Source organism: Crocuta crocuta, unplaced genomic scaffold (assembly GCF_008692635.1).
Source record: "Crocuta crocuta isolate KB4526 unplaced genomic scaffold, BGI_CrCroc_1.0 scaffold278, whole genome shotgun sequence".
Taxonomy (NCBI): Eukaryota; Metazoa; Chordata; class Mammalia; order Carnivora; family Hyaenidae; genus Crocuta; species Crocuta crocuta.
In genome coordinates this window covers 1,124,157-1,140,390 of record NW_027532173.1, presented here as the reverse complement: position 1 = coordinate 1,140,390, position 16,234 = coordinate 1,124,157, and the positions used below count along the sequence as shown (strand labels likewise).

Genomic DNA, 16,234 nt, shown 5'->3' with positions numbered 1-16,234 from the left:
GTCCCGGGGCGCGCCGTCAGTCCGCCGGGCTGCAGAAGGGAGGGGGCGAGAGGGGCCCGGAGGCGGCCCCCCGGGGTCCGCTGGACCGCCCAGGCCGCTCTCGTGCGCGCCACGCCGTTCCAGGTGAAGTGATGGGAATGCTCTTCAGAGTACGGGGATATCGGTGAAGCGTTTTCGGTAATACTCAGAGTAATACCAACCACGCTGGCGGTAATCGTGACACCTACCTTTGGAGCCGCTAACCAGTCCCTGATAATGTCCATTATTTGCCTTGAGCTGAGGTATGCGTCTTATTCCCGTTGTGCAGATGAGAACATTGAGGCACTGAGAAGCCAAGGAACCTGTTTTAAGTTTTTAAAAACATTTTTACTAAAACAATTGTTTAATGTTTATTTTTGTGAGAGAGAGAGACACAGAGCGTGAGTGGGGGAGGGGCACAGAGAGGGAGCGAGACAGAATCTGAAGCAGGCTCCAGGGCCTGAGCTGCCCGTACAGAGCCTGACGCGGGGCTCGAACCCACGGACCAGGAACCCCGAGCTCATGACCTGAGCCGAAGGCAGCCGCTCAGCCGACTGAGCCCTCGGGTGCCATGATGAGGAACGTGTTTCAAGCTCACGTGTTAGTCGGGGGGTGGGGTTGGAACCTAGACCCGGGTCTTTCCAATTTCAGAGCTCTTCCTTTTATTCGTGGGGCCGGGCCTGCATCCCGCAGCATCATCGTCTTCCTCGTCTTCCCTCCTGCGCGCGTCTCGTTTTCTCTCCTAGGTTCGTGACCCCGTCCAAGACTTGGCTTAGGGAAAATCGGAGTCCGGGTCTGTTTCCGGCAGATGAATATCGCTGGAGTTACCGTGTAGACCTCCTGTCCTCTCGGCCCCCCCGCCCCCCACTGTCAGTAACCCTTTTCTCCCCTCTAAATCATTTTGTCGGCCTTCACCCGCCTCACTCACCCTCTCAGTGATTGCCCCCTCCTAGTGAGGTATAATCAGGGATTTAATATGGGGACCTTTCTGGAATTATAGTCATCAAGAGTCATGCTGGTGTAACGACCCTTAGGTCCGAGGTTAGATGAGATAGGTAAACTTTATCTTTAGGGTAAGGTAAGTGACCATCCTGGCTTTTGATGACGAGATGAATGACTTGGGTTACTCTGTCAGCTACCCCTTTCTTGTCTTTAAAAGGCATGGTAATGGGGCACGGGGAGTGGGGGGCGCTCAGTCGTTCAGCCACCGACTTCGGCTCAGGTCATGATCCTACAGCTCATGAGTTCTAGCTCGTGCTTGGTCTCTGTCTCAAAAAATGAGCATAAAAAGAAATTAAAAGGCACAGTGATATCTGTGTTATAAGTTGTGAGGGGTTAATAAGAATGTAAAGTGTTCTGCGGGATACCTGATACATATAAATATATTAGCTGTTAAATTATCACTACTTTTGCTAAATGCAGAGGACTTTGAGAAACCACCGTAAACTACTGTTAGATGGCATTGCAGAGTCTTGATCTAACTAGAATTGCTTAGGGCGTATATAGTCTAAGCCCTTCTTGATCCTCTTCCCTGGTGTAACCCCAAGGGTTATTCCTGTGGACTAGTGACTCCTTCTAGTCCATCCACAGCTCTTCTGAGTTCGTATTCTTTTTTTCTGATTGTGCTGGATGTTTTTACTTTTTACCTAAGTGTCCTAGGATCCCTTAAATACACAAGCGCAAAACTGAGCCCATTATCTTTTATTTCTAAATTCACAGGCCTGTATATTAGTTCCCTATTTGCCACTGTAACAAATTATTCTCTCATAGTTCTGGAAGCCAGAAGTCTGAAATCCATATCACTGGCCTGAAATCAAGGTATCAGCAGGGCCATACTCCCTCTGGAGGCTTTCAGGGAAAATCCCACTTTTTTTTTTTTTTTAAATGTTTACTTATTTCAGAGAGGAGGCAGTGGGGCAGAGAGAGAGGGAGACACAGAATCCGAAGCAGGCTCCAGGCTTTCAGCTTCAGCACACAGCCTGACACGGGGCTCGAACCCATGAACCGCGAGATATGACCTGAACCAAAGTTGGACACCCAACCAACTGAGCCACTCAGACATACCTAGAAAATCCCACTTCTTGCTTATAGCTTCTGATGGCTGTTTGTATTCCTTGGCTTGTGGTTACATCACTCTAGTCTGTGCCTTGGAAACCTTGCCTTCTGTCCTGTGTCAAATCTACTTCTAACATTTATTTATTTATTTGTTTGTTTATTTATAGTTTATTTATCTTGAGAGAGAAAGGGAGAGAGCGGAGGAGGGACAGAAAGAGAGGAAGAGAGAGAATCCCAGATAGGCTTCACATGCTGTCCTGGTGGGACTCAGTCTTATGAAATGAGATCATGACCTGAGTTGAAATCAAGAATTAGATGCTTAACCCACTGAGCCACCCAAGCACCCCTTATTTTTTTTATTTTCATTTCATTTTATTATTATTATTTTAAAAATATTCTGATAGAGGGAGAGAAAGAGCAAGTGTGAGCATAGGAGGGACAGAGAGAGAGGAGAGAGAGGGATGCTAAACCAACTGAGCCACCTAGGCGTTTTTGTTTTCATTTTATTTGAGAGAGAAGGAGAGCACACGTGAGCATCCATGAGAGCAGGGGAGAGGGGCAGAGGGAGGGAGAGAGAATCTTGAGCAGATTCCACACTCAGCACAGAGCCCATCTTGGGCTTGATCCCATGACCCTGGCTCATGACTGAGCCAAGATCAGAAGTCAGACGCTCAACCAACTGAGCCACCCAGGCGCCCTGTACTTCTTCCCTTTTTAAATAAGGATACTTCTGATTGCATTTAGGGCCCACTCAGATAATTGAGGATAATTGCCCATCTCAAGATCTTCAATAGTGACCAGTGCAAAATCACTTTCACCATCTAAGGTAGTATTCACAGTCCTGGAGGTTAGCCTGTGGACATACTTGGGGGCTGTTATTTAGCCCATCACATCCTAGCCCCACCGTGTAAGCAGACTGTTTCTACAGCTAGAAACCTACGAGTAATCCTAGACACTTCCTTCTCACCACTCTTACATCCAGTCAGTCACACTGATAGTCTCCTCAGCCTCTTTAATTTTTTAAACTGTTACTCCGTCTTCCCTGCTCTGTCTTAGTTCAGGCCCCATCATCTCCTTTCTGGATTACTACAGTAGTTATTAATTTATAATAGGGATTAGCAAGCTTTTGCTGTAAAGGACTGGATAGTAAATGGTTTCAGTTCTCCACTCAGAAGGGCAGAACCACTCAACCCTGCCATTGTAACGCAGAAGCTTCCAGGGAAATAGTTAAACAGATGGGTATAGTTGTGTTTCTGCAAAACTTCAGTTAGGAAAACTGGTGGCTAATGGGGCTTTGGCCCTTAAGCCTTATCCCCCTCTATACTCTGTCATCCATATTGCTGACAGAATGATTCTTCCCAAGATGAAAATCCAGTCATCCTATTGATAAAAAAAACCCTTCCTTGACTCACAATTACTTTCAGGAAGATGGTCAAATACTCTAATGTGTCAACATATCTTTCTCTAGTGGAAGTGTAAGTTATTTGTGGTCAGGCAGACCTGGTTTAAATCTCAGTTTGGGTATTGACTAGCCAGTTTCTTAATATTCCTGTGTTTCAGTTTCTTTCATTCAGCAGAGATCACTGAGTGTAGTAAGGCTCATACAAGGTAACCTGTGATAGGCAAACGAGAAAGAACAACTTGTAGTTCTGTGAATTGGCCATGCTCCCTGATGCTTCTTGTCCTGGTACTTGATGTTTCCGCCGTTTGCAGTGAGCACCCCTGTTCTTTCACTCTTGGAACACCTGCCAGTCCTTCAGGATTGAAACTTTTCTTCCCAACCTCCCCAGGTAGAGTTCGGGCTGCTGTCTGTAGCATTTTATATACACTTTTGCTACAGCATTTATCATCAGACTGGGATGATTGGCTTCTTTAACCTCTACATTAAGTCTCCCATTAGACCATGAACTTCAAGGCCAGAAACCAGGGGTACACTCACCTTTGTGCTTCCCAGACACTGGTAGCACAATGCTTGTCCTGGAATAGGTGCTCAGAGTTTAGTTTGTTTGGGGCACGAGGACCTTTTCCACATCACTTTATTCTAGTTGGTAACACAGGTCTATTCTTCTTGGTCTTTTAATTACAATTATTAACATTTATGAAGCCTTTTCCATGTTGTCTTGCCGTATCGTCACAATAGACATCTTTAGACTGTTTTCATTATACGGGTAAGAAGCTTTAAGGAAGAGCAAGATTAAATAATTTCTGCAAGGTTGAGTAACTCAGAGTGAGAAGCTTCTGACTCAGGTTAGTCTAGGACTGTTGCCAGAATTCCAAATCACAACTCTTTACTGTGTTGCACTGCATGAATGTTTAAATTCTAATCTTTTCACTAAATCGAAGGAGATTTTTCCTGTAAGTATTGCCGTGTTTAATTACTGTTTTTACTCTTAGAAACATTTTCTTAAGATTTTGTCAGGAAAGGGGGCGCCTGGGTGGCTTAGTCGGTTAAGCGTCCGACTTTCACTCAGGTCATGATCTCGCGGCTCGTGGGTTCGAGCCCCGCACCGGGCTCTGTGCTGACTGCCAGCTCAGAGCCTGGAGCCTGTTTCAGAGTCTGTGACTCCCTCTCTCTCTGATCCTCCCCTGCTCACGCTGGCTCTCTCTCTCATAGAAATAAATAAAACATTAAAAAAAAATTAATAAAAAAAAAAAGATTTTGTCATGAAAGAAATGTACTGTGAAATCGAATGCCAGAGCTGGCAGTACTAGAAACAGCATACAGGTTGTTACTGTCCAGGTAACTAAGTTCAGAGTCCTCTCTACAAGGTTCCTCAGAGGATAGCATTTGTGCATAAAATTTTTATTACAGCATGTTTACAATACAAGGGTGCTGCTCCGTAGCCTCTCTGGGAAAATACTGGACAATCTGATTCAGAGACATTTTGTAACAAGGCACTTGTTGAGGCCTGGGTCCAAAATGTCTGTGTCCCTGGGGAGGCAGAGACTTGATAGATTTTTATAAATGTTGTAATAATATGTACAGTGCTGTGGAGTCAGGGGTGTAATTACGGGGACAGAGGTTGATTTATTCTGTCCCTGCCATTTCTGGCGAGGTGACCAGAAGAATATACTTACTCTGGGCGTGCTGCCCTTCCTCCTCCTGGTTGCAGCCTCAGGTCTGGCTTCTGGAGGTGAGTGTGAGCTGGATTTCAGCCGCTATACCTCAGCCTTACGTGCCTTTTTATTTTTTAAGTAGGCTTCATGCTGAGTGCAGAGCCCAATGTGGGGTCTGAACTCACAATCCTGAGATCAAGACTTGAGCTGAGAACAAGGCTCTGACACTTACCGATTTGAGCCACGCAGCTGCCCCTACATGCCTCTGTGTAGGGCACAGACTGTCCAGCAGTTTGTGGTGGTCATGAGTGGAGCGGTTCAGGGATGATGTGTTCTCCAGATAGAAAAGATGGGCAAGAGCATTGTAGGTCCAGGGAGCCACACAAAGTTATACAAAAAGATGTGAAAATCTGTGATGTTCTCTGAGGAGGAGGAGATTCTCCTTGACGTGTGGTATGTGTTCCCGAGCTGGCTTTAGGAGAAGAGGGTCAGTGGTGGATTGTCAATGGTTTTGGAGGCTGTAGTAAGAATAATGGCCTTTTAAAGATGTCTGTAGCCTAGTTCCGAAACCTGTGAATAAGTTACATGGCAGGGAGTAATTAAGGTTGCTAATCAGCTGACCTTAAAATAGGGGTATATGGATTATCCATGTGGGCCCAGTGTGATGACCCAGGGGTCCTGAAATGTGGAGGAGGGAGGCCGAAGAGCCAGTGTGGGATGCTGTGAAATGAGGAAGATGAGAAAGTGGGCTGCTGGCTGGTGAGCCAGTCCAGGGAAGTGGGCAGTCTGTAGAAGCTGGAAAAAGCAAGGATATGGATTCCTTCCTATAGTCCCCAGAAGGAACGGAGCCCAGCCATACACTGTAATTCTAGCCGAGTGAGACCCATTTTGGACTTCTTACTTTCAGAGTTATAAGTTAATTCACGTTGGTTTAAGCCACTGTTGATGGTAATTTCTTTCAGCAACTGTAGGAAATTCATACAGAGGCCATGTTCAGGGACTTTAATCTGGAAGCAGTGGGGAGTCTCTGGGGGCAATTAGAGAGTGTACCCAAGCCGTAAAGCCTGTAGAGGCTGAGAGCAGGTCGGAGATGGTTGGTATAATGTAGGTCTTAGATCTTCTGACTGGCAGATCCCAAAGTGGAATTAAGTGAATTGGAGATTTATTGGGGGAAAATATCTGTGCAGGTGAAAGAGAAGGAACAGAAATCGGGAAAGGAGAGAGGATGGAAGGAGGAGCCATAGGGAAGAATCTCAGGCTACAGTACAGTCTAAGAAAGCCTCTGTCGAAGGGATGTGCTGGAGCCACATCCAGTTGCCCAGTAAGGGGATCTTCTGTCCTGAGGAGCGGGTCTCTGGTCGTCCTGCTGCTGGGGAAGCGTGGTGCTGTCCATGGTAGATCTGGAGGAACCACCACTGCTGGGCAGTCAGCTGAGTGGCTTATCCCTAAGGCCACCCATAGGGGTGTGTGTTGGGGGTTCTGAGTAAGAGTGGGGGATTGTAGCTTGTTGAGAAACGTTGGAGCTCTTTGTTTCAGATTGCCTGTTCTGACTACTGCTGAATGACTCCATCACTGCACCTGGGATTCTTTTAGACTTTATTTGAATCAGTTAGTGCTGTATAGGAACCCTACATTCTTTTTATTCAAAAAATTTTAAATAGTTTTTTATTATTTTTGAGACAGAGAGAGACAGAGCATGAGCGGGGCAGGGGCAGAGAGAGAGGGAGACACGGAATCTGAAACAGGCTCCAGGCTCTGAGATGCCAGCACAGAACCTGATGCAGGCCTCGAACCCACGAACCGCGAGATCATGACCTGAGCCTAAGTCGGACACTTAACTGACTGAGCCACCCAGGCGCCCTGGAACCCTGCGTTCTAATCTAACTTTCCCCGTTAGTCAGAATTTGGTGTAGCTTGAGGCAGGTCGTGTTTCCTGTCGTGACTGCAGTGGGTGGAGCATTCCAGGATGTTCTTACACTTTCTTCTCCTGCTTTGAGGATGTGGAAGCATTATTTGCCTTTGTGAGAAACATGAGCAGTGAGAAGAGAGTCAGAGGAAGTAGAGGAGGTAGTTGCGTGGTATCCACCCTGCTTTCCGCCGCCGCCTCCAGCTTGCCCGCCTGTGATGGGAAGCCTGGGACAAGCACTGTCACTGAAACATTGACCTCTGATTTCAGGCGAGGTACACATTTCACAGGGTGTGTGAACATGGGAGGACAGGAGGATTTAGGAAAAGAAAGAGCTGAAGGGAAGGAAAGTGTTATTTTGTTAGGAACCATAGCCAACTCTGTGGCTCCTAAGTATTCCTTGGATTGTAACCGAGAGTTTTCTAGAACAGAGTTGGCAACCCTTTTCTGTAAAGGGCCAGATAGTCCATATTAGGCTTTGTGGGCCGTATGATTTGTGTCACAACTGCTGGAGGCCGCGCCGGCTCCGACAGGTCCAGGGGTCCCTGAAGGATGGATGGTGTCGGCGAGAGAGAGAGAGAGAGCCCTNCTGTGCAAACACTGCCGTTTCCTTGCTGTGACTGCCACCCAGAGAGGCCGGTGCGGCTCCCGGCACACAACGGCACAGATAGCCTGTAAATGAGTGGGTGTAGCTGTGCTCCAGAAAACTGTTCGCAGGAACAAGCAGCAGGTGGATCGGGCCATCGTCTGACTCCTGTTCTAGTTCATGAGCGGAGGACAAATTTCCTTCTGTTTCTTTGACTTTTTTTCTGAGACAGTGTCCTATAGGTTTACCTTCTAATGGCTGATGAAGTGCTGGAACAGTTTCATTCTTCCAGACTTTCCAGTTAGGGGGTTGACAGACTAGAGAGAGATGTGCAGCCTTTGCTTGGAGTGGCCCACATGCCCGGCTGTGTGTCAGGTGGAGGACGAACAGTGTGCTGCCTGTAGGCCTTCTGTTCTTTGTGAAAACAGCCTTTTAGCCGAGCGTTCCACAGTGCACACGCTGACTTCACCTAATTATAATGTTGTGTTTGGGATATTTACCTCCTAATTAAGATTCCTTGATGGGACAAGACACTGTAATCAACTTTTCTCTCTCATAATGTGAATGTACTGATTATTCCTCTTCGCTGTTCTCTGAAATGATTTGTAGGGATTAAGGCAATGTTTTAATACTTGGGTTTGCGGCATGTGAGAACAGAGACTAGCCCGGTCTGCGCTACTTTAAGAATCTTGGAGAAGATATGTAGACTGTAAAATGAAATATAAGCGGTTATCTCCTTACTGCCTGGAGTATAATTTAAATAAATGAACCTTACAAATCAACTCTTCCCTTTTGTGAGTCATGAATAATTTGGCAGTGTATTCCCAGATCTGAACAGGAGTTCCTGCTTCCAGCATCTGTAATAAAATAATTCTCCTGAGAAACCAAAATGAAATTCAGAAAATTGGGTTTATGCTAATGAAGAACATCAGTAATGAACATTTAGATAATGTAAAGTTAAAGGGCAAAATGTTACTTATTGTGGCTTCAAAGCGACAGAGACATTTCCTCTGGTTATTGTTAGAAAATGCTCCCTCCTTTACTATACCCCTGAATGAGGAGTTGTCTGGTTGGATTTTGCATGCCACCGACTTATGGTTAAAACTTGAAAGGGTTTGTGCTAACAAGATAAATTTCCCCGATTAACTTCAATCTTTTCTCCAAAGTGTGTAAATAGAAATACTCTCCTTGTGCTCTGTGGCTTAGAGTCACTTTGCCCCTTATTTCTTAAACTGCTATTCCTTGAAGGGTGGACTGAAGGTAAAGCTTCTTCCTAAAATTGATGTGCTGATGACTTACCATGTTCTTAGAGGTGAAGGAGGATGCTGGTGATGCTGTGTGTGTGTTTTGAATGAATGAGGTGTTTTTTTTTTTTAAAGCCAATTTAAATTGTTACAACCTTATATTTTTGATTCATGACAACTTTCTTATGGCCTATTTCCTTCTAGAAGAAATGAAGGTTTTTATTTTTTTATTTTCTACTGTTTAAATTTTTTTAATCTTTATTTATTCTTGAGAAAGAGACAGGGTGTGAGAAGGGGAGGGTCAGAGAGAGAGGAAGACACAGAATCTGAAGCAGGCTCCAGGCTCTGAGCTGTCAGAACAGAGCCCGACGTGGGGCTTAAACCCATGAACTGTGAGATCATGACCTGAGCCGAAGTCGGCCGCTCAACTGACTGAGGTGCCTCACAAAGGTGTTTAATTAGTAGTGATTTTTGAATTCAGTTCTGTAGTACCAAGAACTAGCTGGGCAGCAAAATGTAGACAAAAAATGGTTTTGTTGTAAGACAAATGAATTATACAGTATGTTATTTTATCTTAGCCTAACAGTTTCCTTGTGCTTTTTTCAGATAAATGTAAATGAAATTACAAGATTTTCAGATTTCCCCTTGTCCAAAAAAACATTAAAAGGTAGGTGGACGGTGATCTTGGGACATGTTGTTGGATTTCTTTATGTTTTTTATAAATAGAAAAGTATTTTGAGCGTTTAACATGAAAGATAGCATTTGGCAAATAATTTTGATGTCTTGAACCTTTAACACCAGGAAACTATGAATTCATTTGAGTTTTGCTGATTTGTCATTCTCATCGCCTTTCTGGACTGCTTAAAGAACAGTGGTGAAAAAACAAGATGTAATAGCCTCTCAGAAATTAAAATAAGATTTAATTATGTTACTTAAAATGAACAAGACAACAAAAGTGACATCTTTTATATTAGTGTGTCAGGGCCAGCAGAACAAAATCTCACAGACGGAAGGGCTTAAACAGCGGAAATTAACTCTCGCAGTTCTGGAGGCTGGAGATGCCGGCAGGCTTAGTTTCCTCTGAGAGCCGGTGTGGAAGGGCTTGTTCAGGACTTCCTCCTGGGCTTGTGGGTGATGGCTCTCTCGTGCATCTTCATGCAGTTGTCTCTCTGGACAGTCACGCTATTGGTGTCTCTTTTGTGTCCAAATTTCCCCTTATTGGGAGGACACCAGTCACATCACATCAGGGCTCATTTGAACTTAATCATCACTTGAAAGGGCCTGTTTCTGAATACAGCCGTAGTCAGAGGTACTGGGTATTAGGCGTCATTGTAGGAGTTTTACGGGGCACAGTTCAGTCCATATGGCTGTTTTGCGGGGATTTTCTACAATATCACTTTCCTCCCCTCCGTGTGCAGGTTTGCAGGAAGCCCAGTACCGCTTGGTAACTGAAATACAGAAGCAGACCATTGGACTGGCTTTGCAAGGGAAAGATGTTCTCGGAGCTGCCAAGACAGGGTCCGGCAAGACTTTGGCTTTCCTTGTTCCAGTAAGTAGTTTATTCATACTGGGTCAGGTCCTCTGTTAGATGATTTTATTTTACTTATTTTCTTATTTATTTTAAAAAAATGTTTGTTTATTTTTGAGAGAGAGTAAGACAGAGTGTATATATAGGGGATGTGGAAAGAAAGAAGGAGACACAGAATTTTGAAGCAGGCTCAGGCTCCTAGCTGTCAGCACAGAGCCTGATGCGGGGCTTGAACCCACGGGCTATGAGATCACGACCTGAGCCGAAGTCAGATGTTCAACCGACTGAGCCACCCAGGTGCCCCTAAACTTTTTTTAATGTTTATTTATTTTGAGAGAGAGTGCACATAAGCAGGGGAGGGGCACAGAGACAGGGAGGGAGAGAATTTGCACTGACAGCGCAGAGCCTTACACAGGGCCTGAACCCACGAACCTGAGATCATGATCTAGCTGAAACTGGGAGTTGGATGCTTAACTGACTGAGCCACTCTGTTATTTATTTGGGACAGAACATTTGCGTGAGCAGGGCCAGGGACATAGAGAGGAAAAGAGAGAATCCCAAGAAGGCTCCAACCTGTTAGCATGGAGCCTAATGTGGGGCTTGATCTGATGAGTTGAACCATGAGATCATGACCTGAGCTGAAACCAAGAGCTGGATGCCCAACCAGCTGAACCACCTACGCGCCTCTGTTACATGATTTGAAAACCTTTTGCCTAGGTAGAAATCATTATTTAAAGAATTGTTTCCTGTTGGATTTTTCTGGCTAGAATGCAAACTTTATCAGACAGGGGCCACAGCTGTCCTATTCTCCACCATATTCCCTCCACCCTAGCGCGATGCCTTGCACGTGGCGGATGCTCAGTAGCTTGAATGAATGATTACTTTGACCAGCCTTTACATTCCTGAAGGACAGGGGTGTTCCTGGGTGGCAGGTCTGAGTGTTTCTACCCCATAGGAGGACCACGGAAAGGCCCAGGAGGCTATTCATACGCTTACACTTGCAAATCTGCAGGTTGCATTTATGCTTGCCACTTGTTTAGGATAAAGCTGAAATATGCTCACTTGAAGGAGATTGACTTGTTGAGAATTTTCTAGGACTTTGATATCTGTCCTTTTGAGCAATAAAACAATAGAGCCTTTTAGGACTTTACTTCTATCTCAGTTATGCCGTTGGTCTCATAATTTAATTCCTACAAAATAATTGGCTTAGAAAAATTACATTTGAGTTTTTGTTCAAGTATTGGAAAGCCATTTTTATTTTTCTCTTAAATCCAGTTTTTTATAATGATATCTCTCCACAACTAGGAAATTCAGTGACTGTGTAATTATAGTAACTACACAGATGAAAGTTTATTTTAATGTGGTTTCTGTTCAGAAAATGGTGACAGATATTTTTCCAAAATCTGTGTGAATAGTTTGAGGGCTGCACATACCTTTCATCGATCGCCAGTCTCCTCTGGGCAGGGCTCTGGCGGCAGCCAAGCTGCTGAGGCCTTACTTTTTCTCTTCCCTCTATGACTTGAGGCATCTGGTGGATGCAAGAAAAATTAAAACAAAAAAACAAAAAAACAAAAACCAAGCAAAGAATTTCCTTTTTCTGGTTGGATGGAACTTGTGACTGTTGTGTCTTTTGCTTGGAATGTGCCTTTGATTTGGAGGAGCACGGGTGGCTTAGGAATCAAAATGCTGCCTCCCGAAGGGACTTACTAAACATCATTTGCTGTCTTTTTTGAGGTGTTGGAAGCCTTATATCGTCTGCAGTGGACCTCAACAGATGGGCTGGGAGTTCTGATTATATCACCTACAAGAGAACTGGCCTATCAGACCTTTGAGGTTCTCCGAAAAGTAGGAAAGAATCATGACTTTTCGGCTGGTCTCATCATTGGTGGAAAGGTTTGTCATTTGTCTTGTCCTTTGTTTTCCTGTAATGGATGGATATTGGGGGACTGGTGGCACTTAACAGGAAGGAGGTGGAGATTTCATCTAAACAGGTAGGCTGGCATCCCGGTGGGGTCATGGTCATCTAGAGTTCTGGTTAACAGTTTTGAAGGTTCAGAAAGTCCATTTTTTGAGGGTATCTGAGTAGATGAGGTTCTCTGACACTCATATACTTTAAATAACCTGTAATTCTATTTGTTACTGTACTTGGGAAAGGTACCATTTGAATATGTGGACTAGTTCCTTTTAAGAAAATAATCAAAGAGGTTGAATAAGTCAGAAGATTGGGTCAGCAACAGAAGAAAGGAAGATAGTTTTTAAACATTTAAAAAAAAAATTTTTAATGAATTTTTTAATTGAAGTATAGTAAACACACAATTACATTAGTTTCAGGTGTACAGCATACTGTTGCAACAAGTCTGTACATTATGTGTGCTCACCACAAACATAGCTACCATCTGTCACTATACCCGCTGCTGCGTGACTATTGACTGTGCCCTTCATCCCCGTGACTTACTCATTCCATAACTGGAAGCCTATATATCCCACTCCCTTTCACTCATTTTGTCCATCCCTCTTCTCTCAGGCAATCATCAGTTTGTTTCCTGTATTTATGGGTCTGTTTCTGCGTTTTTGTTTTGTTTTGTTTTTTGATTCTACATATAAGTGAAATCACATGGTATTTGTCCTTGTCTGATTGATTTCTCTGAGGGTAATATTCTCTGGGTCTGCCCATGTTGTTGCAGATGGAAAGATCTCATTCTTTTTTAATTTTTAATTTTTTAATGTTTGTTTATTTTTGAGAGAGAGAGAGACTGAGACTGAGTATGGGGAGAGGGGCAGAGAGGGAGACTCAGAATCCAAAGCAGGCTCTAGTCTCTGAGTTACTACACAGTGCCTGATGTGGGGCTTGAACTCATGAACCATGAGATCATGACCTGAGCCAAAGTTGGATGCTTAACTTACTGAGCCACCCAGGTGCCCCAAGATCTCATTCTTTTTTATGACTGAGTAATGTTCCATTACACATGTGTGCATGCACACACATACATCTTCTCTCTCTCTCTCTCTCTCTCTGTCTATCTCACTCACTCACATACACACATCACATCTTTATCCATTTATTTATTGATGGACACTTGGGTTGCTTTAAGTATTGTGGCTATTGTAATGCTGCTGTGAACATAGGGATGTATAACTCTTCAAATTAGTGTTATTTTTAAGGATACATACCCAGAAGTGGAATTGCTGGATTGTGTGGTGGTTTTATTCTTAATTTCTTTGAGGAACCTCCATATTGTTTTCCATAAAGGCTGCATCAGTTCACATTCCCACCAATAATACATGTGTGTTCCCTTTTCTCCACCTCACGTAATAGTTAATTCTTTTTGATATTAGTCTGACAGGTATGAGGTGATGCCTCATGGTGGTTTTGATTTGCATTTCTCTTATGATACATGGAGTATCTTTTCATGTGCCTGCTTGCCACGGAAAATATCTAGGTCCTAAGCCCACTTTTTATTTAAAAAAAAAAATTTTTTTTTAATATTTTGTTTATTTCTAGGAGANGTATATAGGACATATATATAAATAGGCTATTTCAGGATATTATGGGATATTGTATATCATATATAGGATATTAATCTCTTATCAAATGTGTCATTTACAGATGCTTTCTTTCATTTAGTAAGTTGTCTTTCCATTTTGATGGTTTCCTGTGTTATGCAAAAACTTTTTACTTTGATGAAGTCCTAATAGTTTATTTTTGCTTTTGTTTCCTTTGCCTGAGGAGATGTATCTAGAAAATACTGCTAAAGTTGATGACCAAGAAATCACTGTCTCTGTTTCCTTCTAAGAGTTTTATGGTTTCCTATCTTACATTCAAGTATTGAATACATGTTGAATTTATTTTTGTATCTTGTAGAAAATAGTGGCCCAGTTTGACTCTTTTGTAAGTATCTGTCTAGTTTTCTTAACACCATGAATAGAAGAGACTGTCATTTTCCCATTGTATATTCTTTGCTTCTTTGTCATAGTTTGAAAGTGTATGTATGGGTTTATTTCTGCGCTTTCTGATCTGTTGCAATGACCTATGTGTCCAATTCGTGCCAGTGTCATACTGTTTTGATTACAATAGTTATGTAATATAGTTTGAAATCTGGAGTTGTGTTACCTATACAACACAGGAAACTTGTTCTGCTTTCTCTAGATTGCTTTGGCTATTTGGGGTCTTTGTGCTTTCATGCATATTTTAGAATTCTTTGGTCTAGTTCTTTGAAAAATACTATTGGTATTTTGATGGAGATTGCTTTGGGTAGTGTGGACATTTTAACAATATTTTTGCAATCTCAGGGTATTTTTCCATTAGTGTAGTCTTCAATTTTTTTTAGCAGTGCCTTTAAGTTTTCAGAGTACAGGTCTTTTACCTCCTTGGTTAATCCCTAGGTATTTTACTCTTTTTTGNTTAGCCACTCTGACTGGTGTGAGGTGGTATCTCAGTGTGGTTTTGATTTGTATTTCAAATGGGACTGTTTTCCTAATTTCTTTCTGATTGCTTGTTACAGTGTATGGAAGCAACTGATTTCTGTATGTTAATTTTGTATCTGCATCTTTATTGAAATCATTTATTAGTTCTCATAGCTTTTTGCTTGAATCTTCAGGGTTTTTTTGTATATAGTATCCTGTATCAGTGTATAGTGACAGTTTTACTTCTTCCTTTTCTGTTTGGATGCTGTTTATCTCTTTTTTTTCCTTGCCTATTTGCTCTGGCTAGAAAAAGCTCATAGCTTTTAACCATTGAATATGATGTTAGTTTTGAGTTGGTCATATATGGCCTTTATTATATTGAGGTACGTTCCTTCCATACTCAATTTGTTGAGAGTTTTTATTGTGAATGGATGTTGAATTTTGTCATGCCTTTTTTGCATCTATTGAGATCATATGATTTTAATCATTTGTTAATGTTGTATATCCTGTTGATTTGCAGATGTTGAACCGTTCTTGCAACTTTGGAATAAATTCCACTTGATTGTGGTGTATGATTCTTGAAATGTATTGTTGGATCTGATTTGCAAATATTTTTTTAAGTTATTTTTTTCCATAATAATAGGTGTATTCTTTAATCTCCATCTCCTTTTTCCCTCAAGGGGCTTGGGCTTGATCCCACGAACCATGAGATCATGACCTGAGCTGAGATCAAGTGTAGGACATTTAACTGACTGAGCCACTCAGGTGCCCCCACATGTTCTTTATCTATTCATTAATCAGTGGACACTTGGGCAGTTTGTATAATTTGGCTATTGGAGATAATGCTGCTATAAACATTAGGGTGCATGAATCCTTTTGAATTAGTATTTTTTTTTTTTTTCTTTAGGTAAAGACCCACTAGTGTGATTGCTGGATCATAGAGTTTATTTTGAACTTTCTGAGGAACTTTCATACTGTTCTCCAGAGTGGCTATACCAGTTTGCACTCCAGCCAACAGTGCAAAAGGGTTCCCTGTTGTCAACATCCTTGCCAGGACCTGTTGTTGCCTGTATTGTTGATTTTAGCCATTCTGACAGGTGTGGGGTGATATCTCATTATAGTTTTGACATTCATTTCACTGGTAACCAGTGATGTTGAGTATCTTTTCATGTGTCTGTTGGCCATTTGTATGTCTTATTTGGGAACATGTCTATTCATGTCTCCTGCCCATTTTTTAATTGGATTATTCATTGAGTATTAAGTTGTATCAGTTTTTTATACATTTTGGATTCTAACCCTTTATCAGATAATTTGCAAATTATCAGATTATTGGTCATTTGCAAATATCTTCTCCCATTTCATAGGTTGCCTTTTAGTTTTGTTGATTATTTCCTTGGCTTTGAAGAAACTTTTAATTTGGATAGAGTTCCTATAAG

The 16,234-nt window shown here is 42.6% G+C and overlaps 1 protein-coding gene across 1 annotated transcript in view; it reads left to right on the top strand.

Moving 5' to 3' along the window:
- Nucleotides 1–16,234, top strand: part of DDX10 (DEAD-box helicase 10) — a 287,390-nt gene that overhangs the window by 250 nt on the left and 270,906 nt on the right. Inside the window, exons 2-6 of the mRNA XM_077777453.1 lie at nucleotides 1,344–1,364; nucleotides 4,267–4,285; nucleotides 9,473–9,533; nucleotides 10,285–10,415; nucleotides 12,129–12,287. Coding sequence (XP_077633579.1) covers nucleotides 1,344–1,364; nucleotides 4,267–4,285; nucleotides 9,473–9,533; nucleotides 10,285–10,415; nucleotides 12,129–12,287 — 391 coding nt within the window. The remainder of the gene's footprint in view (nucleotides 1–1,343; nucleotides 1,365–4,266; nucleotides 4,286–9,472; nucleotides 9,534–10,284; nucleotides 10,416–12,128; nucleotides 12,288–16,234) is intronic.